At 45.5% G+C, this 27,963-nt stretch overlaps 1 protein-coding gene across 2 annotated transcripts in view; it reads right to left on the bottom strand.

Annotated features, from left to right (window-relative positions):
* Positions 1-3,052: 3,052 nt before the first annotated feature.
* The window catches only part of GNL3L (G protein nucleolar 3 like), a 26,537-nt gene continuing 1,626 nt past the window's right edge, over positions 3,053-27,963 (bottom strand). For both annotated transcript variants that reach the window (XM_031024429.2, XM_081808802.1), the window contains exons 2-16: positions 27,225-27,290; positions 21,441-21,481; positions 20,200-20,307; positions 19,316-19,432; positions 18,476-18,559; positions 18,174-18,309; positions 17,160-17,263; positions 15,300-15,444; positions 12,223-12,310; positions 11,517-11,691; positions 11,288-11,430; positions 10,832-10,968; positions 8,686-8,813; positions 5,190-5,409; positions 3,053-3,402 (exon numbers count right to left, since the gene is read on the bottom strand). In XM_031024429.2, the coding sequence (XP_030880289.1) occupies positions 3,320-3,402; positions 5,190-5,409; positions 8,686-8,813; positions 10,832-10,968; positions 11,288-11,430; positions 11,517-11,691; positions 12,223-12,310; positions 15,300-15,444; positions 17,160-17,263; positions 18,174-18,309; positions 18,476-18,559; positions 19,316-19,432; positions 20,200-20,307; positions 21,441-21,481; positions 27,225-27,243 (1,728 nt within the window). In that variant the 5' untranslated portion in view covers positions 27,244-27,290 and the 3' untranslated portion in view covers positions 3,053-3,319. The remainder of the gene's footprint in view (positions 3,403-5,189; positions 5,410-8,685; positions 8,814-10,831; positions 10,969-11,287; positions 11,431-11,516; positions 11,692-12,222; positions 12,311-15,299; positions 15,445-17,159; positions 17,264-18,173; positions 18,310-18,475; positions 18,560-19,315; positions 19,433-20,199; positions 20,308-21,440; positions 21,482-27,224; positions 27,291-27,963) is intronic.

Here is a 27,963-nt window from a genome sequence, read left to right on the forward strand (position 1 = left end):
ACAAATCAAAACTACAGTGATACCACCTCACACCAGTCAGAATGGCTAAAATGAACAAGTCAGGAAACAACAGATGTTGGTGAGGATGCAGAGAAAGGGGAACCCTCTTACACTGTTGGTGGGAATGCAAGCTGGTGCAGCCACTCTGGAAAACAGTGTGGAGGTTCCTCAAAAAGTTGAAAATAGAGCTACCCTATGACCCAGCAATTGCAGTATAAGTATTTATACTTATACTGCAAAGATACAAATGTAATGATCTGAAGGGGCACCTGCCCCAATGTTTATAGCAGCAATGTCCACAATAGCCAAATTATGGGAAGAGCCCAGGTGTCCATCAACAGATGAATGGATAAAGACGTGGTGTGTGTGTGTGTGTGTGTGTGTACATATATATATATATATGATGGAATACTACTCAGCCATCAGAAAAATGAAATCTTGCCATTTGCAACAACATGGACGGAACTAGAGGGTATTATGCTAAGTGAAATAAGTCAGAGAAAGACAAATACTATATGGTTTCACTTTTATATGTGGAATTTAAGAAACCAAACAAATCAACATAGAGGAAGGGAAGGAAAAATAAAAGATGAAAACAGAGAGGGAGGCAAACCATAAGAAACTCTTAACTACAGGAAACAAACAGGGTTGATGGATGGGGGGGGATGGGTAATTGGGTGATGGGCATTAAAGACGGCACTTGAAGTAATGAGCACTGGGTGTTATATGCAACTGATGAATCAGTGAATTCTACCTCTGAAACTAATAATACAGTATATGTTGATTAAATTGAATTTAAATTAAAAACATTTTTAAATGAGGGTGTGGCTCCTGGGTGGTGCAGTAGTTTTGAGTGTCCAACTCTTGGTTTCAGCTCAGGTTGCGATCTCTCAATCTCATGACCCTGAGATCGAAACCCCTGTTGGGCTCCATGCTCAGCGCAGAGTCTGCTTAAGATCTCTCTCCCTCTCCTTCTGTCCCTTCCCCCACCCCCCACTCACGTGCTGTCTCTCTGAAATAAATAAATAAATCTCTTTTAAAAGGGGGAAAGACTCAAGAAACACCTTTTTAAAAAAGTTGTGATGGGACGCCTGGGTGGCTCAGTCGGTCAGGTGCCCCACTCTTGGTTTCAGCTTGGGTCATGATCCTGGGGTCATGAGATGGAGCCCCATAGTCAGGTGCCACACTCATTGGGGAGTCTGCTTAAAATTCTCTCCCTCTCCCTCTGCCCCTCCCCCTGGCTCATCTAAAATAAATCTTTAAAAAAAAATAATAAACTGTTGTGATATGTTGTAGAGAATCTGGAGTCCCACATTCTTATCTTGAAATGACTACTTCAGTTCTTCTGTTTAAGCCAAATTATGTTCCCATGCTTTACATTAAGTTCCATGCCCAACATGGGGCTTGAACTCACCAAGAGAACAAGCTGCATATTCTACTGAGCCAGGCAGGCTCCCCTCCCATACTCTTTCTTACTCAAGATACCTCTTATGTCTAGTAGTTCACCAGTATCTCTTAGGAGCACTAGAAAACATTTTAGATGTTCAACTATGAAATGCCATATAAGCTGTAAAATGGACTTACCTATCTTAGTATCCAATTTTTCATTGTAACATCATTTACCTACCAGGAGAGTTTGATAAGATAGTGTGAAATAAGTTGGACCCCATCTAAAGGGACTTGAAGTGGAATTTTAGCAAGACCCTGTTTTTTTAAAAACTAAAAACAGAATGTATTTAAAGGGCTTGATAATAGAGGCTGGCACAGAGTAGGTGCTTAATCAATGTTAAGGAGACAGTACAATGCAGAGGAAAGAACCTACACACAGCTTTTATCACATCTGGGTTTCAATCCTGGTACCAACATTTAATATGTTTTGGGTATGTCCTAACAGCTTCCTGAACCTGTTTATCTTTCATATGGGGAGACTAATCCCTTACTGGCAGAGCTGTATTGAGGGTTAATGGAGCTAACAGGTTTTCAGGGTTTGGTATAATTTGTGCTCAAGTAGTACTTAATTCTCTTCTTTGGCTGCCCCAGAATGCAGGAGTGGGCTGCACTTCCCTGCCAATCAGCCTGCAGCCAACTGCTCCAGTCCATCATGTAGTTCTGCTCTTAGAATTTGAAGAGGTAAATTAGGGGGTGACAGCATGAGGCAAGGCTAAGATGCAGCTATGGGTCCAAAGATGATGTGGAAGTTTGAGGTAGGGGGAAAAGACTGAAGTGATCTAACAGCCACTCCCTTCAAATATGTTCAGTTTCAGGTAGATTGCTGGGACAGAGGTCATGTGCACAACCCGAACAAACCTGGGTAAAGTAAGAAGATTGTGTTCCTGCTGCCATCTACTCCAGTCCCTTCCTGAGGGCCCCTTGACACTATCTTTGTCTGATGGGGTAGCCCCCCACCCAGGGTGGCTAACTATTTTAATGGAGTATAATGACATCAGCCAATGCACCTCCAATATAGCAGCTCCCTTGAGGATGCAGGCTGTGAATAAATGGTACCATAACCCTTTTGAATCACGGAATTCAAACACTGGTGCTGGATGGGAAGTGGTCATGGAAGGGTGGGGCCCAGCCAGAGTGCCTCAGTTCAAGGGATCCTCCAACCCAGTGTGCCTAGAAATGCCCCAAGGTATGGTTTGCCCCTAACACATCTAGCCACCCTACCAACAGGCACCTTGTTTTCCTTTCATGCAAACAAGGTGGCACTTACCACACTTCAGCACCCAGCCAGGCTTATGTTCTCTTCTTCCCTCTATCCCAGCCCCAGACCCCTCCAGATACAAGGCTCATCACTGTTCCCCCTACCATCACTGCCACCCAGATGAGGATCTGCAGACTTGGTGGAAGATGCATAGCCTACAGCCCATCACAGGAATGTCTTACCACTGAGATCTGTTGCAGACTGACAAAGAAATCATCACCCTGCCAGGGACCCCCAGGTCTACCAGCAGCCTCGCCTTGTACCTTTAGCTGTTCAAGAGTTTTGTGAGAGTTACTCCTCCAACCAGACCAACCTATAGGATGAGGGATAAATTGTTAGCATCAGTAATCTGACAGTAATTTTATTTATCTTGTAAAACAGAGTGGGGGTTAAATAAAGGGTATGGGGTTTGCTAGTTCCTTAGCAACTTGGGACTCTTTTTTGGAAGAATGGAGGGGAGACTGAAAAGGGGCATGACAGGTGAAGAGTTCTTTTAATATGCTGGTACTTCAGGGAGAAGCACACCATTTCATCTGTATTCCCCCATCCCACTGGAACTGGTGCTTGGAGGGATTGGGGGGGGGGCGGTGGGGAGAAGGTGAGATTAGTCGATCAGTCACCAGCACTGTCATCAGCGTTGCCAGAGAGGTCGAGGACAGACATCATGGAATCAGACAACTTGCTGGCGAGTTTATCTGCAGATGGAGAAATACAGGCAGTCACTTGGTGGCTGGCTCGCCAACAGGACGCCTGCAGGAGCTGGCCTAGATCTACCTTGGTCTACATCAAACTCCCAAACTGCCTCACTTACCCCCAACACTAAACAAAACAACTGGGTGGGGGGTGTTGGCAGCCAGTGTGCAATCTCACAGGTAGAACCATTTGTCTACCTGTGAAATGATCACCCCAATATAGCTTCTATCTCAGAGTGTCAGACTCACTGGGCTCCAGGTATTTTTATCCCTTCCTAGTAACCAAACAGCAATTTTCTTTTACTGTGTTGAGCTTAGCACTCTGCCATTACCCTCAAAGCTCTCACAGCAAAAGGGCAGCATGGATGTAGGGGCTTTAAGCCTGAATGCTCACCTCCCATCCTCCCTGCTGTTCTTCAGGATTCCCCTCAGACATCATCTCCTCCAGGAAGCCTTCTCTGATCACCCCTACCCCACCACCATCCGGGTTAGGTTCACCAGGCTGAGTTAGGTTTCCTCACTCTGCTTTCTGTGTCTGTGAATACTCTGTGTTGCCAATGTCTGTTTTCTTATTTCCTCCTCACTCCCTTATAATAGGACCAGGAGTTCAAGGGTAATTCATCTCTGGATTCCCAGCACTCAGAGTGAAACCAGGCCAAGAGCAAAGAATTGGGCTTATGGGGTCAATCAATCCTAGGTTTACATTTTGGATCCATTAAATACTAGTTGTTTTACCTTGAGTGTGTCATTTAATGTCTCTGGGCCTCAGTGTCCTCACTTACCAAATGGGGATAAGACTTGCAATGAGTTAGTAAAGATTAGTATAGCATGAAGACCTAAATCAGCCAACCACACAACAGACCACCATTAAAATGAAGGAGGAAATTCTTTTGTGAACGGCCATTAAATGGAAACATGATGTGGCAAAATTATGTTCAGGTGACTAGTGTTTGCATAGAAACAGAGAACAGGGCGCCTAGGTGGCTCAGTTGGTTAAGCGACTGCCTTCGGCTCAGGTCATGATCCTGGAGTCCTGGAATCGAGTCCCGCATCGGGCTCCCTGCTCGGCAGGGAGCCTGCTTCTCCCTCTGACCCTCCCCCCTCTCATGTGCTCTCTGTCTCTCTCATTCTCTCTGTCTCAAATAAATAAATAAAATCTTTAAAAAAAAAAAAAAGAAAAAAGAAACAGAGAACAAAAAATATATAAATATTTGCCTGTGTACCTATCTCAGGAATGAGATAGAAGAAATTAACTGGTCACTCTGTGAGGAGGCCTAGATGAGTGGGAGACTGGAAGGAGAAAAACATTTCACTGTATATCCCTTTGTACCTTTTGAATTTTGAATATATTGCCTATGGATAAAGCAAACATTACATATAACCTATAAGCTTCCAAACACATAGAAAGCAGCTAAGAAATAAATGGTGGCTATTTGACACATAGACTAGGCCAATGGTTCTCCAAGTGTGGTTCCCAGAAGAGCAACATCAGCATCAACCAGGAACTAGTTAGTAACACAAATTCTTGGGCCCTATGGCCAACATACTCAATCAGAAACTCTGGGGGTGAGTCCCAGAAATCTGTGTTTTAACAAGCCTTCCAGGCAATTCTAACAAGCTTAAGTTCGAGAACCACTGTGCTAGTAGGTGAGCCTAATCCATCCCTGCCCCTTAACCAGGGTTAGCCTGGTGCTGGACATATGTAAATGCTCATTCAGGAGCTCCTAATCAGGGCCCAAGTGGGTGCTTTTCGGAGCATGGGGAAGAGGGGTATGGTCAGGTGCCCCCACCGGTACGCTTCTGCATCTTCTTCTTATTCTTCAGGGCAGATGCAAGAGCCTGGCCCTGCTGCAGGGGGTCGGTCTCCATGATCCTCTGCAGCACTGGGCGGCGGTCCACAGGGCAGACATCCACCATGCTACTGTTCCTGGGGCGGTGGTCCACATTGCGTTTAGCCCACCCCATCTGATGTCGGTTCGGATTGGTGCAATACCCAGTGAGATCTCCAATCTGGAGAGAGAAAGGACAACAGTGAGGTCTGGGCCCCCAGAGTGCCACCAAAGACTTCTGCAGAAGAGACAGGAACAGGTTTGGTTAAGAACAGGAAGCCTAGAGCCTCACAGAACTAAGCTCCAAGTCTGGCTCCATCACAAACTAGAAGGTGCTTAGTTAATTTCTCAGCTGTAGTTGGCTCATCTGTCAAATAGGGTAGACAATGGGTAGCTCGCATGCCTTTTACAAGAATAAAATAAAAAAGCAGAGTTACTTGATCAATGACAATTGGTATTATGATTCTTTTTTCAAGTGACACTACAGTCTTACTCAATTTAACAAGTATTTTCGGAGGTCTATTCTGTGCCCAGCTCTATGTGGGGAAATGCTGGAAAAATGAGTCAGATGCAGTCCCATCTTTGAGAAGCAACTGGTCTAAAGAGGATACAACCAACCCATACCACAAGCCAAGTCAGAGTGTGTTAAGTGCCCACCAGAAAGACACAGCGTAAGTAGCAGAGGTTGTAGGGAAGGTGGTGGTCAATATGCTTCTACTGATGGGAAGGTCATTCCTGACCGTGAACAATGGAAAAGCACAGAACATAGCTGGGCACCCAAAAGGGTATCTGTTTGGCTGGAGTACACGTGGGTACATGTGGGTAGTAAAAGCTAACACTGACAGAAAGCTCACTCTGTGCCAGGTACCATTCTAAGCACACACAAATACATGTGTGTATACATATATATGTACACACATGCACACGTGCACATGTTAACTCATATTATCCTTGCAACAATGCTATGACAAACAAAGCACCTAAGGTCATACAGCTAGTAAAGAATGGAATAAGAACCCTAGCAGCAAGGCTTATATGTATGTATGACTACCCGTTACACTATGGTGGGGAAAAGGCAAGGCTACCAAACTATACATCTCTGGGGTTGCAGCAGGGGGCACCATTCACAATACGGCACACATAAATGGTATCTCCCAGAGTTGTACAATGAAGTGGCCCTGCTCAGGTTCCCTGAACCTGAGTCTGGAACCTGCAGCATAGAGCAGGGAACTACTGTAGGTCCCTAAGGAAAAATGGTATGTTCTGGGGCTTATGGGCTCATTGAGAAATACTACCAGATGGCCTTAAGCACACAACTTTACACTGGTTTTCCTGTAAGCACGAGGGGAATCTTTAAAACTATGTGAGAATGAGAATGGCATAATTCCTGTCACTACCACACAGTAGGCCTCATCATCTCTTATAGAATATAAGTGACAGTTTCCTTCCTAGGCCCCCTGCCTCCACCCCGGTCCCTTTCTTTCTAACCTGATTTTTACTCTGGCTGCCAGAGTGACAGTTCATTTTTTTTATTTAAGATTGTATTTATTTATTTATTTGAGAGACAGAGAGAGAGCAAGCACAAGTCCGTGGGGAGGGGGAGAAGGACAGAGGGAGAGGGAGAAGCAGGCTCCCTGCTGAGCAGGGAGCCCGATATGGGACTTGATCCCAGGACCCCAGGATCATGACCTGAGCAAAAGGCAGATGCTTAATCCACTGAGCCACCCAGGTGCCCCCAGAGTGACAGTTCTAATACACAAACCTAACCGTGTCATTTCCTTGCTTAAGAAACCCTTCCAGATATCACGGAGCCATCAAAAATAAAGGACAGCTCTTTAAGTAATGATGTGGAACAATCACAAGATGAATTTTTAAGTGAAATAAGCAAAATACAGAATACAAATAGCATGCTATTATTTGAATTAAAATGGATCTATCTGCGTATATGTATGTATGCATGTGCATAAAGATGGGATAGCTATGAAAAGGACATTCAAGTGTGCTAATGACTGCCTCCAAAGAGGGGACAAGGTGGCTGGGAGACAGCTGCAGGAGAGAAACTTACTTTTCACTGTATACCCTTTAGTACCTTTTAAATTTTATACCACGTACACATACTACCTAGTCAAAAAATAAATAAAAGGTATCTTTTTTATAAAAAATATAAAATATAAAAAATATTTTAAATAAACAAAATGGGGAAAAATAGAAAACCCTTTGACAGAAAAAATAACCGATTTTCAATGTTTTCCTAATATCCATGGTATAAGGTCTAAAGGACTGCTGTGATCTGATTCCAGATTCATCTTTCCTTGCCTCCACTCTCATTCCAACCACCCCACATCACTAACGTTTCCCCCTAAAACACCACTCTCTCTCCTCTTTGGGCCTCGGCATAAGCACTGTCTGAGCTCCTAGCCACGGGCTGCTGCCCGCCTCGTACAGAGAATTCCTCAGCCTCCAAGAAGGGGCACAAGGATCAAGGCCTTCAGGAAGACTTCCCTGACCCACAAGTAGTATAGGTTAGGGCCCTCAGATCCATGCTTTCCCAAACTCTGCCCCCACCCCTAGTCTGTGTGTCTCCCATAACAGTGCAGAGGTCTATATGTGAAACCCACTAAACTGTGACCTCCTGAAGGGCAGAGATAGGGACACTGGCAGTAGAAGCTGAAAAAGCCTCCAGGAATCATAAGCATGGCATATTGACTTGATCACGTAGGTACTGGGGAACCATGACAGGGGAGGTGACATGGTCAGATTGTGCCATTAGAAACCACGGGACAGGGCGCCTGGGTGGCTCAGTTGGTTAAGCGACTGCCTTCGGCTCAGGTCATGATCCTAGAGTCCCGGGATCGAGTCCCGCATCAGGCTCCCTGCTCGGCGGGGAGTCTGCTTCTCCCTCTGACCCTCCTCCCTCTCATGCTCTCTGTCTCTCATTCTCTCTGTCTCAAATAAATAAATAAAATCTTTAAAAAAAAAAAAAGAAAGAAACCACGGGACATATGTCCAGGTGAGAAAGGGTTAGAAGCTTAAACTAGAGTTATAGAAATGGTAGGGATCGAAAGAAGCTAATAGCTTCTCAAGAGACTTAGGAAGGAAAAGCCACAGGACTTGCTGACTGACTGACTGGGATACTGGAAGCTAGTTGGAGGGAAGAGTCAGGGGTACCCAGGTTTGCAACTTGAACAACTGAATGGCTGAAAGGGGATACCTGCTTTCTAGGCTGGACCCAGGCTGAAAAAGCTGCTTGAGACAGCATGCCTCCTCCTTGGACCTGCCATTGCCTGGTAAAGAATGCACACCACCTGATGCCCAGGGGGCCCACGGGGAGTGAATGAATGACCTACATCTACCCACCATTATAGGCAGACCTTGTGGGAGCCAGAGAGAAGGGACCAACCACTCCACAGAGCCCTGGGTAGAGGAGAGGGTTACCATGAAGAAAGGGGATGAGTACCTTGTACACAGTCGTTTTATTTTCCATGGCATCTGCTATTTTCATCATCGGAGAATGGAGCCACTTGATCTCCATTTCAAGCGGGTCCATGTCACCCAACAGTTCATCTGCTTCTCCGGTGGCTAAGCCTTTAACACAACCAACACCACTGTCAGGGCCCTAGTTCCTCCCTGCTGCCAGCCCCCCCACCCATTCAGGCCTCAGTGGAAAGGGTATGTGGACGCTGCCCAAGGGAGTTGGGGAGGGAAGGCTCTTTCATTCCTGATGGGAGACCACATGACAAAGGATTAAAGGCATGGGTTTTGCAGTAGGGCATTCGCCTGCTGGGAGCTGGTCTTGGAGCCTTAGCTTCCTCATCTAGAAAATGAGAATACCACAAGCCTATGACATGGGGCTGCTATCATAGCAGAGGACACCTGAAATGCACTGGCCTGAGATACTGCTCAGTAAATGGCAGCCACTGGGTTTCCTTCCCTGGGACCAGGCCTCTCTCCCCTTCCTTCTGCCCCTTGCCTGGAGTTGGCCTCCACTGCAAACCATTAATGCACCCATTGCCCTGGGCCCATGCTATCCTCCCACCTACTTCTAAACTTTGCTACCATCCCCTTCCTCTAATTCCTACTCACTCTTCAAGATACAACACTAGGGCCAACTTCCCTAGGAAATTCTCACCATTAACCTCTCCCTCTCCTCAATTTCCCAGACCTCAATCTTTTGCCAAGGCCCATTCTCAGTGATGGAGCCCCTCTTGCCCTCACATGCAGCCAGGGTCAAGCATCATCATAGGAACGTGAGCTCGAATTCCTCCCAACTACCCACTTGATAGAAGAGGGAGGTAAAGTTCAGAAAGAGAACTGACTTGCCAGAAGCCACCTGGGGAATAAACTCAAGCAGGCAAGTCCTCTTGTCCTCATCTATAATCTAAGGACACTAAAAGGCCCAGAGAAGGAAAGCTAGTGGCCCTCAAGAGAAACAGAGAAACCAGAAGCCAGGCCAGCCAGGGCTTTTTCCACTGCCCGAGTGTCCACAGACAGGCCCAGAGAGCACCAGGCACCTCTCGAGGTGGGGTAGAGAAGGAAGGAGGAGCCATAAGCCAAGGTTGCAGATTGTAGTATCTGAAGAGAACAAATTTCCCACAGGAATTTCTCAAAGCCACACCTCTGTACCCCAGCAAATGATCATCTTAGTAACAATTAATATTCACCTAGCACGTACTCTAAGCCAGCACTGCTGTGAGCGTTTTTACATATTAAATAAGTCTTCGTGACCATCTTATTGGGTGAGTGCTACTGTCCCCATTTTACAGAGGATGCCATTGAGACATGGAGAAATGAAGTAACTTAATCACAGCTAACAAGAAACAAAACTTGAATTTGACTCCAGGCAGTCCATTCTTTTAACCACTTAGCTACTCCAAGCTGGGACAGTCTTAGACTAGAGGGCAGAAGAGTTGCTTTAAATGCCACCTCTGCCTGCCACTGACCATGCATCGTTCAGGAAATAGCAGCTTTCTGTGACCTAGATGCCTCCCCGCCAGTGGGGGTGAGAACAAAAATCTAGGAACAGACATGCAGTAGCTGAGGCAAAGCCTAGGGCAACACGAGGGAAGGGGTTTTGGAGAGGAGTGTCTTAGTCCACTCCAGGTCCCAAGAGATGGGGAAAGGACCCTCATATTTCCTGAGCAACTCACTGTGTACACAGTACTTTGCTGACTTTTTTCCTATCTACCAAGAGCCCACAACCACCCCCAAGGCCCAGATTAGAATTTTCCGCCTTGTGGGAGAAAACATTAAGCTTAGAGTTGGTTAAATAATTTTCCCAAAGCCAGAGTAGGGCCACGGCAGGGGAAGATCAAACATGGGATTTTTTTTTTTAAGACTTTATTTATTTATCTGACAGAGAGAGACACAGCGTGAAAAGGAACACAAGCAGGGGGAGTGGGAGAGGGAGAAGCAGGCTTCACGCAGAGCAGGGAGCTCAACGTGGGGCTCGATCCCAGGACCCCGGGATCATGACCCAAGCCGAAGGCAGACGCTTAATGACTGAGCCACCCAGGCACCCCAAACATGGGATTTGTTGTTGGGTCTGGCTCCCACCCAGGGCAAGACAAAGTACCAGGCAGGCCAGTCCACTTGCCCCTACTTACATTCCATGGTGTCTTCATTGGCCTGCTCAGTATCCTCAATGTCAAAGACTTCGGTCATCTCCTTAATGATCTCAGCACTGAGATGGGCAGGCAGAGTGTGGGTGGCAGGTGGGAGTGTATAGAAGCTGATCTTCCCACTGCATTGGGAGATGGGAGGAAACTGGTGATGTCATTAAGAGAACAAATGACCAATCGAAGAGAGAATGAGTTCCCAAGTCAGAAACAATGAGGAACAACAAGAAAACCCACAGTAGCTTCCGAACAACAAGAAGTTGAGTTGCCGGATAGTCACTGGCCACAAATTCCTGATGGGGACATGACCTGGTGCCTTGGCCTTCCCCTACCCTAGGAAACAGGCTGCCAGGCTGCCCCACCGCTGCAATAAACACAGATGCACCCCCCTTTGTGGAGCCTGACTCTCGGCAGGTGCACCCTCACCCCTAGCCCTCTCCTCACCTCACCCAGTCAGCCAGAACAGCTTTGGCTGCCTGCTCCTGACTGTATATGCCTCCTTTCTTCTTCTTCCCCAAGCGGTGAGCCACCGCAGTCAGAAAGTGCTCAGTGGTCTGGAACCCAGAGATGCCATAATAGTTGGAAATCTGGTGAAGAGAGAAAGAAAAGAAATCATGAGGAAAAATGAAGGGCCCTTGGAGTGGGGCAGGGCACGAGCAAGAGCCTTCTGTACCTCCTCCAGGTTACAGCGTTGCAGGATGGTCTCTACCGGGGTCACGGGGTCTGCCAACTTCTGCACGTGGATGCAGTTGCGCAGGATGGTGCCCACCTCTGAGTTCGGTCCTGGGACAATGCCTGGGGCATCCAGCAGCCTGATGAACTTGTCCAGATAGACCTCCTGCATGAACCTAGGACAGGAAAGGAGATAAGAGAGAATGCAGGACACTGATGAGCTGGGATGTATCTAGTATCCCCCAGGCCCCAGGCATACAGCTGGGAGAGGAATGAGGGACAGACAGCATACAGATGAAGATGGGAGAGATGTGCGGCTGGGGGTTCTGGGGCCTACAGACCTGGGACTAATTCTAGTCTACTAATACTAGTCTAATTCTGCCACTGGGGACTGAGCTGCAGGGCTGTGGGCAAGCTTCTGATTCTCTGAGCCTCCATTGCTTCATCTACAAAGTGGAGTTGCTTATCTGTAGCCCAATCTTGCATGGCTGCTAAGAGACCTGAAGAAGCTAAGGGGGAAACCACCCAGCTCAGTGCCTGGCCCGCACCTATGGCGTACCAAGTAAATGAGAGCTGTTAGTGAGAGTGCCCAGGGAAGAATCAGAGGCTGGGCCAAGATAAGGAAAAGGGCAGGGGCTGAAGTCATGAGAGATGGGGGAATGGGAGGGTCAAGGAACTGTGGAGTGGGGAAGCAGGCAGGTGCTTACTTGGTGACGCCAGGAACGGCTCCCACACTGCATGCACGGCTGCGCTTCAGGCTATTGATCAGGCTGCTCTTCCCAACATTAGGAAGACCTACAAAGGGGTGGCAGATGGCTCAGGGCAGGAAGGGCCCTCACGAACATTTGGGCTGGCCTGTATGTGGGTGGCCCAGGAGGGGACAATGACCAAGCTATGGGGAAGCCAAAAACAGAGCCTGGCCTCCTGCCTTCCCATCCCAGGCCCTGACCAAGCCCCAACATGGCCTACCTACCCCTTTCCTCCATTTGTGAGCATACTGGGTAGACATGTCCCTCTCTCTAGATAGGACACTCACCTCCCACCTACAACCAGCCTGGGAAAGGTGCTCAATGCAAGGCCTCTGTAACACGATCCAACAGAGGGCAGACATCAGGAGATGTCTGTGAAACAGAGAACCATCTGTCCTGATGTAAAATTCACCTGGTGGGGGTTGGGAGAGCCCTCTCTAGATGCCAGTCTCTCTAAGCAGCTGTCTGCCTGTGGTGCATGTTTTGTGTTCAAGCATCTGTGAGCACCTCTAGGCCTGTGGATGTCTTTGTGTGCCACCCCCTCACCAGGTCTCTTCTCATCATTCTCCTTCTCTGTGTGCCAGAGTTTATGCACAGACCGCTCTCTCATTTTTTTTTTAAGATTTTATTTATTTATTTGAGAGAGAGAACAAGAGAGAACACTAGCGGGAGGGGGAGGGGCAGAGGGAGAGGGAGAGGCAGACTCCCCACTGAGCAGGGAGCCCGAGGTGGGGCTCGATCCCACTGGGATCATGACCTGAGCTGAATGCAGACGTTTAACCCACTGAGCCACCCAGGCGCCCCCAGACACCTCTCTTATGGATGTACCTATGTGTGTGTACCCCTCATGTGTGGAAGTCTCTGTACATCAGTGTGTGTGTGTGTGTGTGTGTGTGTGTGTGTGTGTACATGTGTACACGTGTGCACGTCCATTATCTCTTGGTTGTTCTCATTCTAAATATTACTCTTTTTTCCATGTTTACTTTCTCCCGCTCAGTCTTTTTCTCTATCATATTCTTTCTCTGTGTAGCTCTATCTAAGCACCTTACTCTGCTGGTTTGTCTCTTTGTCGCTCATTCTGGCCACTGTCATTTCTGATTCTCCCCACCCCACCAATTCTGCCCCTCTTTTTTTTATTTTTTGCTTTTTTAAGTTTAAATTCAATTAATTAGCATATAATGTATTACTAGTTTCAGAGGTGGAGGTCAGTGATTCATCAGTGTTATGTAATACCCAGTGCTCATTATATCCTGTGCCCTCCTTAATGTCCATCACCAGTTACTGCATCCCTCCACACCCCTCCCCTCCAGCAGCCCTCAGTTTGTTTCCTATGATTAAGAGTCTCTTACGGTTTTTCTCCCTGATTTCTTCGGTTCATTTTTTTCCTTTCTTCCCCTATGATCCTCTGTCTTGTTTCTCAAATTCCTCATATCAGTGAGATCATATGATACTTGTCTTTCTCTGATTGACTTATTTCACTTAGTATAATACCCTCTAGTTCTATCCACATTGTTGCAAATGGCAAGATTTCATTTTTTTTTTATTCTGCCCCTTTTTAATTCCCTCGACGCCAACTTCTCTCAGTCTCTTTCGGTGTTTCTTCTCTCCATGCGCTCGTCTCTGTATGCGTCTCTGTACATGTTTCACTGTGCTTCCTTCTGTCTCTGTCTGCATATCCCTAGCCCTCCTTCTGACTCTATTTCTCTATGAACATGTATCTATCTCATCATAGACATGTTTGTGTATTTGTCTCCCTCTGTGACTCTGGGGATGTGACTGGGTCCAAGGGTCCAGCGTATCTGGGCACACATGTCTCTCTGTGCCTCTATTCGTTTGTGAGCAGAGTTGGGGCGAGTATGTGGGAAGGACCTGGGTCTACACGTGTGTTGCCTCTGCGTATGGACATGTCTGCACAAGTGTGGATCTGTACATGTATTTGTGGATCTGCATGTATTCCAGGACTGTGTGTGTGTGTTCCTCTATGTCTAACTCTTTGTTCCCAGTTCCTTCCATATGTACCTCTCTGAATCTGTCTATCTGTGTCTGCCTGTCTCTCTCATTGTTTGTTTGTTTGTTTTTTAAAGATTTTATTTGTCAGAGAGAGCGCGAGAGAGAGCGCGAGAGAGCGCAAGCACAAGCAGGGGGAGCAGCAGGCAGAGGAAGAAGCAGGCTCCCTGCTGAGCAAGGAGCCCAATGCGGGGGAGTCCCCGAGACCCTAGGATCACGATCTGAGCCGGAGGCAGATACTCGACCGCCTGAGCCCCCAGGTGTCCCTTTCTCATTGTTTCTTTGGTATGCATGTCTGCCTCTCTACATGCATAAAGTATCTAGCTCTCTTATGTCTCTCTCTGCAGGTCTTCTATAGTCCTTCTGGTATCTTTTTCTGATCGTTATCTCCCTCTCTCAGCATGCCTCTGTCATTTAAATCCACCCTTCCTTTCCACTCCCCACCAATCCCATCATTTCCCAGTTCTTTTTCTATGTCTATTCAGGTCTATATATCTCTATCTTTTTCTCAGTGTCCAGATCTCTCCCAATGTCTTTCTCTTTTGGCTTCACTTCCTCTCCCTGACAGTCTATCTCTGCTTCTCTCAATTTCCCTCTTCTCTCCCCTATCATCCTTCCCTCAGTGCCCTGGGTTCCAGACTGGCCCAGGTTTGAGTATCAGCTCTACCTTGTCTCACACAGGGCTGATCCCCACAAGTCCCTTTCACTTCTCTGGGCCTCAGTGTCCTTATCTGTCAGAGATATGTTCGCTCCTCCCCCCAACCACCCACAGCTCTGGTAGGATGAGACGGCACCAAATCCAAGCACAACCCTGTGTATTTGATCCACGGTTCTAATACTCAATGCATGGTGGTGATTCCCAGTATGCCTTCCTATGTCCACCAATATGTATCACAAGTCACAAAACCGTTCCTGAACTGCTCCTCTCTTCCTCAGAGGGGTAACACAAAGCTCCCAGAATCCTTTGCCCAGTGAAACCCCTGCCCAAGGAATGAGCCTGGGCCCCATGACCTCCCCACAGGTCTTACCCACAACACCCACACGGATATGGGTGCGCACTTCACCAAGGCGGCAATAGTTCCCCAAAACCCTCATGAGGTTTTCAGCTCCAAAGCAGGCTTTGCTTTTCAGCAGTGACTCGGAGGCCTGATCCACTGGTACAGTGCAACGATTCTGGAAACCAAGGGGTATTACAGAAGAGGCATCAGGTGGGAAATGCAGTCTGAGTCCAGATTTCCAACTTTCAGTGAAACTTTCAGGGCCACCTCCCTGTGATCACTGAGCTCCCCAAGGCTGAAGCAGAGGGCTTCTCATGCAGGCCCTGAATACCTGCCATTTCCCTGCTTGCACAAGGCCTGTTTTTCTACTGTCGTTGCGTCTTCAGTCTTCTCTGTCCCTGCCTCTCTCTAGACACACGTATCTCTTGCCTCCCTCAGCAGGGAAAGGATGGCACCCCGGCCTCTAGTCAGGCCAAGTTTGAGTTCCAGCTCTGCCTCTCACAGGTGTGTGTGCATCAAATCCTGCTTCCCTTCTCTGGGTGTCAGTGCCCTCATCCACAAAATGGGGACACTGCCCTCCCTGCCTGTGGTGGGAAGACAGTGCCTGGCCCATAGCCTACCTTCCCTTAATTCCTCACACAAGATAAGGCCACTCCAGCTTCCATCTCCTTACTCATGATGCCACCTCCTCAGCCCAGAATGACCTTCCACCTCTTCCTCTCTCCTTACTTACCCACCACAGCACCACAAATTAGGAATTAAGCTAAATCTCCATCAGTAAGAAACAGGTTAAAGAAATACATCCTTAAAGTGGAATACAAATGAAAGAGAGCTGTTAGAAAAGGATGCTCACCACATTTTTGCCATCGAGAAGGCCAAAAATTATATAAATGAGGTATCAGGTTTCCCCAAATGAGTAAAGATTAAAATGTTTAATGATAGCAAGTGTTGGAAAAGGTGTAGGGAAATAAGCCCTCTCACACATTCATCTACCCCAGGGGTAGGAAGATAAATTGGTACAGCCACTGGAAGGGAGGCAATTTGTCAGTGTCTAAGAAAATGTAAAATACATACCCACTCCACCCCTCAGTATCCAACCTATATAAACACTCGCCCACCAGTCAAGATAACATATGCAAGGGTATGTGCTAAAGTACTGCTTATAATGATTAAAAATTGGAAACTAATTTTATTTAGCATCAAAAAAGTACATCTCTAAAAAAAAAAATTGCCACGGGAAAAAAAAGCAAGCCCCGGGATGACACATAGGACGCTCCCAAACACTTCCTTCTCTATATATATATCTGCATATATATAAAGCACAGAAAAATATCTGAAAGGACACACACCAAGCTAACAATGGTGGTTACATCTGGGTATGGATAAAGGAGCCTAGAATTAAGGGTACTAGTAAAGGGTATTTAAGCTGTCTGTAATTGCTTTTATTTTTTTCTACTTTATTTTTTCATAAATAATAAGTTCTACACCTAGTGCAAAGTTGAAAAAATATCCCCCAGAACGCAGTTTCTCTCCTCAGAAGCAACCAATGTTTCTGTAGCACTTTAATATTTTACAACTAAAATGTATTTGTGTTAATGAAACAATTAGAAAATAGTGTGATTTGTGTTAAGGAGAAAAATGAAGACATATGTTTTTAAAAGCTAACAAATAGTTAACTATATTTTCCAAATTTTCTATGGACAGTATGTATTACCCTTACATCTAAGAAAAAAAAAAAAAAAATCTTCCCAAAAAGCTAAAATATAGGAAGAAGTAAAGTGAAACAAATATTAAAAGGTCATCTAGTAAGGCAAAAATCTCAAAGTTGAAGGCCAAAGGGCTGGAGGCCCCAGTCCAAGTCATGATCCTCCAACCCTGGCCCCAGCTTACCAGGTTTTTGACCTGATGCTGTGTGCTGGCCTTGAAAGCCACGGTCGGCAGCTCATTCCGAAGGTAATCCAGCCACTTCTCTACAATCTCTTTGGGGACCAGGTCTGGGGAAAATAGAAATAGGTAGGACTAATAAGGAGAACATCACTTCAATGGCTCACTCTAAAGATATACCCACCCACACCCAAGGCTAGGCCCACCTCCTGCCAACAGATGTCTCCCTGGCCCTATCAGTACCTGTCCAGCTCCCAGGTTAAAATTAGAAAGGAAAGTCTAGTCTAGGAGACTAGTTGGCCCTCTCTGAGGGGACCTCTGTCCCTTGGGGAAAATGGGCAAATTAGCTGTTTGGTCCCAGATGCCTTCCTTCCAAGCCAGGCTTCCTAAAGATTGTTTCCCACTCTCTTGGTAGATCCTTCTAGGTTGGGCCAAATGTCAAGAATAACTCTGACAAGAATATGGCTACCATTTGTGGGATACTAACCATGCATACACCAAGCACTTTATCATTAATTCTCACAACAACCCTGTGAGATTGGGACAATCACAGCCCATTTTACAGCTGGAGAAACGGAAGCTCTCAGGTGACACGACTTGTCCAAGACCCTAGAGAAAATTGACAGTACAACTGGGATAAGACCCAGACCTCAGTGACTCCTGAGTCCATGTACTCTTCTGCCCTAGTCTTTGGGTTCCAGTTCGGGGCAGACAGGAATTCTCCGGGGTTGGCCAATAAGACTCAAAATGGCAAGAACAAGGGACTGAAGGCAAACAGGCTTGGACCCCATCCCCAACTTCTGCTATACCGTGTGCGTGTGTGTGTGTGTGTGTGTGTGTCTTTAAACAAGTGATTTCACCTCTCAGATTCCTGGCTTTAAATAACTGAACACAAATTCCTACCTCACACAACTGTTATAACTACCACTGAGTTGCTGAGTCTCAGGGTCTGGTCTGAGCTAGTTTTTCAAGAAGGTCTGGCCCCTGTCCTGCCTTACCCAATTCTGCCCCAACACCCACCAATCTTGTTCAAGACCAGGACCAGCTTCTTGTTGCCTTCTGCCTGCAGGACAGCCTCTTCCATTTGGAAGCAGCGGCAGCCCAATGGGTCCCTGGCATCCAGGACTTCCAAAATCACATCAGAGTATTCCACCACCTGCAGGAGAAAGGACAGGGGATGAAGGCAGGGCAAGGATTGGGTGTGAATCACACAGGCCCATAAAAGAAAAGTCTCCATCTCAGTCAGGAAAAGCAGAAATGGAGGGGCGATAGGATGGGATTGGCGCCCTCCCTAAAAAGCCTTAAGAAATGGGTCTCCATACCTTACGGAACTCCTTGTAATAAGCCTTCCTTGTCGCCTCATCATCCAACTGAGGAAACATATTTAATTCCTGCAGAACTTCCTCCTAAAGGAAAAAAAAAAAAAGAATGGTCTAGAGAGGAAAGAGGGAGTGAAAGTCAGGGCTTCGGAAACCATGACAGGCTGGGGGAGCCATGGGAGTCCCAGCCCACCAGAGAGTAACTTTGACCAGCCAATAAGCTGGGAACTGGAAGAATGGATGGAACCACATAATGCATGTGTGTGCCTATGTTTAAGTATGTGTTCAAGCACTAGCTAGGGACCTGAGTGTGCACCTGTGTGTGTAAGGAAGGAATGTGAGAGGGAAGTATTAAGTGAGAAAAACAACCCATGTGGGAACATGGGATGGGGGAGGCAAAATATGCACTTTACCTTAGGAAAGGAACTTTGAGCAGGGAAGTGCATATTCTGTGAAGTGAGAACATATGCCAGAAGGGCAGTAAGTCCAAGAAGGAAGCTGGCATCCCCCTCACATACCCTCCTCTGTCAACCCTTCCCTCCCACTTATTCCCTCTCCCCCTGTCCCCCGGTCCTAGGTCTCCCTTCCTCTACTCCCAACCCTGTCTTTGGGGCCTATCCAGGGTTGTCCAGTCACAGATAAGGCTCAAAATGGCTCTCTGCTTCCCTCTCATACCTCCCTCCCTCCATCCCCACTGTTTCTCATCTTCTCTGCACCTATTTCCTCCGTCCCCCCCGCAACAATCTCCCATCTTTCTTCTTTCCCTTTCACAGAGCAACGGCAATAGATGCTTTTCAGCAAACCCGAACGCATCTGAACCAGAAGCAAAGACTGTCCTCTTACCTTATGCTCAAATTCCTCCTGGCGTTGCAGGACATCCTGACAGTAGCTCTCGATAGTCCTGCGTCTGTGTCTCTCTTGCTCCCGGGCAGCCTGCTGCTTCTCCCTCATCTCCTCAACCTAACAAGGGAACACACAGCAGGACTATAGCTGACTAGGTCTGTAACCTAAGGGAGGGGTGGGACACCTACAGTAACAGAACGCGTGACAGAGGGAAGAAACAGTGTTGATGTGGCAGAGGTAGGACGGGCAGGGATACAGGGAGAGAGCAGATATGATAGCAGGAGATACAGGGTTTAAGAGAAAGGAAACAAAAGATGAAGGAAGGGAAAGTGTGGCAGAGAACAATAAAAAGAGGGCATGTGAAACGGAGAGAGAATGTGTTCTAGGCAAAGGGAATCAATTAAGACCAGAGGGAGAAAGAGGACAAGGTCCTGGGATGCTCCATCATCTAAAGAGCAGGAAAAGGAAGGAACAGCCAAAGAGACTGGGAAAGAGGAAGGACGACATCCAGGAGAGTGAGATGACAAGAAAGTCAAAGTGAGAGTGCTTCAAAGAAAGCATGGTCTCAAATTCTGACAATTCGGATGAGACGATGGAAGGAGACTATCCCTGAGTGTGATGTCACAGAACAAACTGGTGAGCCTGACAGGAGAGTTTTCAGTGGGGCAGTGGGAACACAGCAGGACAGCAAGGGATGGGGAGGTGAGGGGGAGATAAGCAAACGGAGACACTAAATCAAGTATCAAAGTGACCCCCTTCTCTTCCTTCTTCCACAAACAGCCTCAACAACCCTAACAACTTTGGTCTCTGCCCTTCCAGTCACCACTTCTGTGGACCTGGCAGCCAGGCCAGGCCCTCTCCCTCCCCCAAGGTCAAGGGCTTACCCTCTTCTTCTTTAATTCAGCCTCCCGACTGGCATGATCATTGGAGTGAACAAACTGGGGAGCAGAAGCCACTTTGGAAGCTGCTTTTTTTCCATTCTGCTTTGCAGGCTGGTCACCACACAAAAGGAAACAATCAAACAGAGCGAATGAACCCATGGAAATCACCATTCCTGGAGGGTTAAAGCTGCTCAAAAGTATAGTTGTAGGGAAAAGAGAGGAATAAGCAAAAAGAAGGGCTCTGTCCTCAGAGGTCTGCCCATCTGGCTAGAGAAGAGACCCTCCCTCTCCTAGGCAGGGACTGACTGAAGAACCCCAGGGCAAATGGAAAAGTTTCCCAAGTAAAGGCCAAGGGAAATGCTAATGTAGCTCTCAAAGTGTGGTTCGTGGACCAGAGCAGCACCATGGAAACTGGTTAGAAATATAAATTATGGGGGCACCTGGGTGGCTCAGTCTGTTAAGCGACTGCCTTCAGCTCAGGTCATGATCCTGGAGTCCCGGGATCGAGTCCCGCATCAGGCTCCCTGCTCAGCGGGGAGTCTGCTTCTCCCTCTGACCCTCCTCCCTCTCGTGCTCTCTGTCTCTCATTCTCTCTCTCGCAAATAAATAAATAAAATATTTTAAAAAAAAAAAAGAAATATAAATTATGGGATGCCACAACAGACCTACTGAATCAGAAACTCAAGGGTGAGGCCCAGCAATCTGTGTCTTAACCAGCCCTCCAGGTAATTCTGGGTAATTACCTGGAGGGCTGGTTAAGGTTTGAAAACTTTAACCACGTTAAAATTTGAGAACCACTGCTCTGGCCCATCTTACCTGTCTCCACCTTTCCTAGCAGGACCAGGAGCTGGAGCCAAAGATTATATTTTGGCCTCCCTCCTCAACAAGAGCAATAGGGACTTGGGAACCAAACAGACCCAAGTCCCAGCCGTGCTACCCTGAATGCAGGAACTTTCTCACTGAGGCTCAGTTTCTTCATCTTAAAAATGGAGAGATCCCTACACCAAGGTAACTCAAGCACAAAGCAGCACATGGCTCATGGGGGAAAATTAATAAATGCTGCTGATTCTCTACCGCAGCCAAGCAGAGAGGGAGGGAAAGCCAGATCCTCTGACTCCAATTTGCTGCTCTATCTGGAATGACCCAACATCTCCTGGGGTTTGTAGACCTCTTCTAGGGCAGGGAACCTGTTCTTGACCTTACCAACAATGGGTATACCTTACCTGGGGGTCAAGTCAACTTACCTTCTTGCAGCCTTTGGAACCTTTACCTGGTTTTTTATTTTCTACAAAAAAAAAAAAAAAAGCTATTATCCACCTACCCAACATCTGTTTATACCTTAATCAAAGCCAGGCCACACTGGGAACCTAAGGAGGACTGAGCTACCATGTCTGTCCAGGCCCAGAACAACAAAGACATGGAGATGACAGCAACAGGGTCAGAGGAAGTACTGGAGAAAATGTTTGAGACATTATTTCAATGCGGACTGAAACAATGCTTATGGGAACCCTGTGAAGAGGGCTACCTGAATGCGTGTTTTTAACTCCTCTCTCTCCCCTAACTTCTGGCTGGGGGCAACTCAACAATTGCTGCACCAAGCTCAAGTTGGGGGCTGCTGGCATGGGAAGGTGATCTGAGGAGTCCCAGGTGGCTAAGCCAGGGCAGATGCCCTCAGCACATGGGGAGAGAACTGCTCCTTCCTGCTGACCCTGCTCAGGCCATTAACTCCAAAGGGACTTGTCCTATCTAGCCAAACTGTGGCCTCCCTTGGATACATGGAAGAGAGAGCTCATCTTCTTCAATCACATCTAAACAGAGCCCAAGAACTTAAGAGGCCTCACCCTCTTCATGAGAAGTCCCATCTGTCATCCCCTTCACAGCTGGCCCTTGGGGAAGAATGGTTGTCTTAATGCTTACTACCTGCAAGGGGGCTAAAGAAATTCCTAGAGGGGGAGGTTCTGGAAGGTCAGGATATATACAAACAAATATAGGAGCAGCTTGGAATTACCAGAGAACAGGCTCCCCAATCACATAAGGTGGTTCACACCAAAGCAGAGTTAATATAGGAAACAGAATTTAGATACTATTGCAAATACTTAAGGAGATTCAAAGGAACTGTGTGAGAAAAAAAAAAAATTCCCAAAACTTGATATTGGATAAAAATTCAATAGATGTAGTGAAAAACAACACAGACACCATTAACAACCAAACTAATAAGCTGGAAAATCAAGAGAAGAGCTTGCTTAAAACAAAAATCTAAAGAAATGGAAATTATGAGTAAAAATAAAAAATGGAGAATGGGTCCAGGAGAGCTGATACCTAAATAACAGGAGTTCCTGAAAGAGAAAAAGGTACAAATGGAGAAGCAATTATTTTGTTAAAATAATAGATTAAAGTTCCTTAAATTGAAAACAGGCTTGAGGGTTCAGATTAGAAAGGCTCATGGAACACCAAGATTAACAAAACAAGACATACCATAGGCATACCCTGATGAAAACTCTGAACTTTAAGGATAAAAAGAAAATCTTATAAACTTCCAAACAGGAGTTTCCAACAAAGGCAAGAGAAGCAGACAGCCTTCTCAAATCTACAATTCTTAACATTTAAGACAGAATAACCATTACAAAGTTCTTTTTTAAAAAGATTTATTTGAGAGAGAGAGCAAGCATGAGCGGGAGGGGCAGAGGAAGAAGGAGAGAGAATTCGAAGCAGACTCTGCACTGAGCACGGAGCCAGACGCAGGGTTCAATCTTACAACCCTGAGATCACGACCTGAGCCAAAACCAAGAGCCAGACTCTTAACTGACTTCGCCACCCAGGCGCCCCGTACAATTACAAAGTTCTGAAACAAAGAACTGTGTACCAAGCTAAATTCCTATACTTAACCAACAGATTACTCTTACACAAAGTTAAAAGGCATTTTCAGATGTGCAAAGATTACCACCTGTGTTCTGGTAAAACTACAGTTGACCCTTGAACAACTTGAGTTTGAACTCCATAGATTCACTTATACACAGATTTTTTTTTTGATAAATACGTGTAGTACTGTAAATGTGTTTTCTCTTCCTTACGATTTTCTTAATAACATTGTCTTTCCTCTAGTTTCCTTTACTGGAAGAATACGGTACATAGCACACCTAACAAAATATGTGTTAATAGACTGTTTATGTTACTGGTAAGGCTTCCCGTCAGTAGTAGGCTATTAGTAGTGAAGTTTTTGGGGAGTCAAAACTTCTATGTGGATTCTTGACTGCACAGGGGCTTGAGGCCCCTAAGCCCCATGTTGTTCAAGGGTCAATTGTACTAAGGAAGTGTACCAGCAAAAATAAAAATTAATTCAGAATAAAGATCTCAAGCTAAAGGAAACAAATAATGATGGGCAGGAAATCGATTAAAACTTACCATTAAATTAAAAAAACAACTTACCATTAAATCTTCAAAATGCTACTAATGTAGCTAAGAACTATAATACATATTTAGAAAAGATTTTTAAAAACCAGGAAGCATATTATAGGAAATAGCTCAGTACCAAAATACCAAATTATTTCAACAAAATCCTAGAATCAAGCAATAGGGGATGGAAAAGTAAAATCATGAAAGCATGATCTTACTTTGGAAGGATAGGATAAAAATAGTTATTACTTAACTTCGGTAAAGTGACAGAGAAATTCAAGTTTAATTATGTTTGATATAAACATGAATGCAACTACTAACATAACTTTATAATCACTGGGGGACACCTGGGTGGCTCAGTCAGTTAAGCGTCTGCCTTCGGCTCAGGTCATGATCCCAGGGTCCTGGGATGGAGTCCTGCATCGGTCTCCTTGCTCAGCAGGGAGCCTGCTTCTCCCTCTGCCTGCCTCTCACTCACGCTCTCTCTCTCTCTGACAAATAAATAAATAAAATCTTTAAAAAAAACTTTATAATCACTGGTGGATTTTTTTTTGAACTTGAAAAGTAAATAAATAAGAGACTAAGAAGAAACAAACAAAAAATATAAAATAAAATGGCAGAAATTAGACCAAATATATGAATATGAATGGATCAAATTTTCCTGTAACAACAACAACAAAAAACAGACCTCAAGTCTCCTTTTCTTCCAAAGTACTCATGTTGTAATGAAAAGAATGTGAGGTTGGGAATGAACCAGGACTGGCCATTTTACTCAACAATTTCTATCTGCCTAACTTCCCTGGAAACTGAGGGCCTGTGCCGGATACAGGCACACAATAAAAACAAAATAAATCATTTAGTAAGGAGAAAACACTCCTTGCAGGGCTCCTCAATAACCTCCCCAGATTTAACCATTATCATTACCATTTGGGTCCAAGGTATTGCTGAGAGCTCAAATAGCTGCACCATGAGGCACCTCTCCCACCTTCCACTGCAGTCATTCCACTTAGTCTGATCATTACTTAGTTGCAATTTACCAATCATAGTCTGTGTTTTATGAGCACATGTTAAGTTTTTGTTTAATAGTCACCATTTTTCCCACTCATGCAGATGTATATGATTGTTCTTTAATAGGTAATGGTCATATGGTTCCAAAATAAGAAGGTGTATTTTGAGAGGTCTTCCACACTTGTCCCTAGCCACTGCACTCTCCTCACTGCAACAAGAAACCACTTATTAGTGCAAACGCAAATATATGTAATCTTATTTCCCCCATTTTCTCCATTAAAGATAACATAGTACGTCCTCCCGTTGACAACTTGCTTTTTTCACTTAACAAATCCTAGAGATCTTTCCATCTAATACTTCTTCCATATAATAGTCTTTCTATATAATCTTTCCATACAATACTTCCTCATTTATTTTAAACTGCCAGGGTTCTTGGGCGCCTGGGTGGCTCAGTCAGTTAAGCATCTACCTTCGGCTCGGGTCATGATCCCAGGGTCCTGGGATCGAGCCCCACATCGGGCTCTCTGCTCAGCGGGGAGTCTGCTTCTCCCTCTCCCTTGGCCTGCCACTCCCCCTGCTTGTGCTCGCTCTCTCTCTCTCTCTCTCTGTCAAATAAATAAAATCTTTATAAACTGCCAATGTTCTTTTGTATGCATATACTCTACTCATTATTGTCTTTTTCATCACTATCAATATTTTATTATCATCTGGTATTTGATGTTCTTAAATAGGAAATAACTAATTTTGTTCATTTTTTTGTGTTACTTGAAAAAAATGATTATTTGCTTTTGGTATTCACATAACCAAAGTCTGATTCTTGTTGATTTTTTTATGATTATATAAAGTAAGTGTATTGAACTTTTTTTCACCAAGCCCACATAGGCAGGGCCACCATTCACATAGAGTATGGGGTCACTGGGTTGCACAAGTCTTGTCTAGCCTATGATGTCATTTTCTATGTGGACTATAGCAAGATAAAGGCAGGAAGCACAGAACCAGACCAGCCCTAATGCCCTTGCCTTCCCTCTTATATGGGAGAGTCATGTATCACATTTGTCTTCTCTCTCTAGGCTGTAAGCATAGTGGAAAGAGGAGGAGGAATTGAGTTAGGACAACTGAGACATTCTAGTGCCCGGCACACAGTAAGTACCAAATAGCTATGCCCAGTTATGCTGGGCCCTTGGGACAAAAAGATAAACCAGATGTGGGTGAGAAGTTAACTGCAGTGGAGGAGACAGACCCAGTCATACAGTATCAACAGCCCCAGTTCTTAGGGGTACAGACCATGGAAACCAAGGGAGAAGCTTAATGGGAGAGATTCCTAGAGGAAGTAATGTGTAAATTGAAATCTGAAAAATGAGCAAGAGTTATCCAGTTGAAGAATGAGGGAGAAGGGAAGAAAAGCATCTCGAAGGCAAAAAGAAGAGCAATTTGTCCCCATTGTCTGGTATTTACTGCTATTCACCTCAGATCAAGTCATTTAACTTTGCTGAGTCTCAGTTTCCTCAACTGTAAAATGGGAATGGGGGATAAGGGGAATATCACCTCCAAGGAAGTTGGGAAGACAATGATACCATACGTAGAAGACAGACTAAATGATCTGGTACCTATTGAGCAATTTTTTGAGGGTTTTTTTTTTTTTTATTATTTTAGTATAGTTGACACAATGTTACACTAGTTTCAGGTGTACAATATAGTGATTCCACAAGACAAGTCTAAGTCTATGCATGATGCTCTGCTCACCATAAGCATAGCTACCATCTGTCACCATACAATGCTATAATACCACTGACTCTATTTCCTATACTGTATATTTTAATCCCAAGACTTATTCATTCCATAACTGAAAGCCTGTATCTCACTCCCCTTCACCCATTTTGCCCCATCCCCTCATGCCATACTGAGCAATTTTTAAAAATAGAACTACCCTATGATCCTGTGATCACACTACTGGGTATTTACCCAAAAAAATACAAAAACACAAATTCAAAGGGATACATGCACCCCAATATTTATAGCAGCACTATCTACAATAACCACATTATGGAAACAGCCCAAGCTCAGGTAGCTAGCTGCACCATGAGGCACCTCCCCCACCTCCCCCATCGACTGAGGGATGGATAAAGATGTGGTGTATATATCCAACAGAATATTACTCAACCACAAAAAAGAATGAAATGTTGCCATTTGCAATGACACGGATGGAGCTAGAGAGTTTAACACTAAGCAAAATAAGTCAGAGAAAGACAAATACCATATGATTTCATTCATATGTGGAATTTTAAGAAACAAAACAAATGAGCAAAGTTAAAAAAGAGAGAGAGAGAGCCAAACCAAGAAACAGACTCTTAACTATAGAGAACAAACTGATGGTTCCCAGAGGGGAGGTAGGGGGGGATGGGGGAAATAGGTGATGGGGATTAAGGAGTGCACTTGTAATGAGCACTGGGTGATGTATGGAAGTGCTGAATCACTATACTGTACACCTAAAACTAATATAACATTGTATGTTAACTACATTGGAATTAAAATTTTTTAATAAAGAAATAATTTTTAAAAAGTTGCCATGAACTACTACAAATATTCATTAAAGCTTAGCATTGGGAGGGGTGGTAAAAGAAACTCACTGTGTCTGTGTTTCATCATGATGACTAGCTTGAAAGCAGGTAGGTTCAAATCTGCAGTCTTCCTTCCTGTCAGAATGGAAGAACCAATGTGAAGACAGAGGGGGGAACCACAATGCCAGAAGCCCCCTTCCAAGCCCCCTACAGGCAAAATGAAATGTGCAAAGAACTTGATAAGGAAGCCCTAACAATTGGAGGAACTAGGAGAAGAGGCTATAATGGAGTTGGGGCCTGGTGTAGCTATCTACACAGGGAAAGCAGCATCACACTACCCAAAAGGAAGCTAAGTCTAAACCTCTCTTCCTGGGTGGAGTCAGTGCCTCAATGCATCAGATGAAGTCCTTGGTCCTCAATCCTCCACCCTGTAGTGTTATATACCCTAGTACTAAACCTCTCTAGGCTGAGGGAATGGGGTATACAAGGATGGCCTGTTTCTACATATTAATAGTACCTCTTTTCCCAAGTAGGGGGTTCTACATCGGATCTACCCTGGAAGTAGGGGAAAAGACAGATACCAGGAGTCTACCCTAGGGAAAAGGGATCTCAGAACAATGCTTTTAACTGTGTTTACTAAACTGAGGCTAGGAGTCAGTGCAAAATCTTGCTGGGGCAGGGGTGGGGGGAATGTATGCCTGCATGTGTGATTGGGGTCTGTTCCTTGGTGAACGCGGGTAAGGAGATGCCTTCTGTTGCTCTACTCTGGGGTGTAGAGGGACTGGGAAAACCAGCACAGTGGCTGTGT

This window comes from Leptonychotes weddellii, chromosome X, assembly GCF_054177405.1.
Source record: "Leptonychotes weddellii isolate Sample4059 chromosome X, ASM5417740v2, whole genome shotgun sequence".
NCBI lineage: Eukaryota > Metazoa > Chordata > Mammalia > Carnivora > Phocidae > Leptonychotes > Leptonychotes weddellii.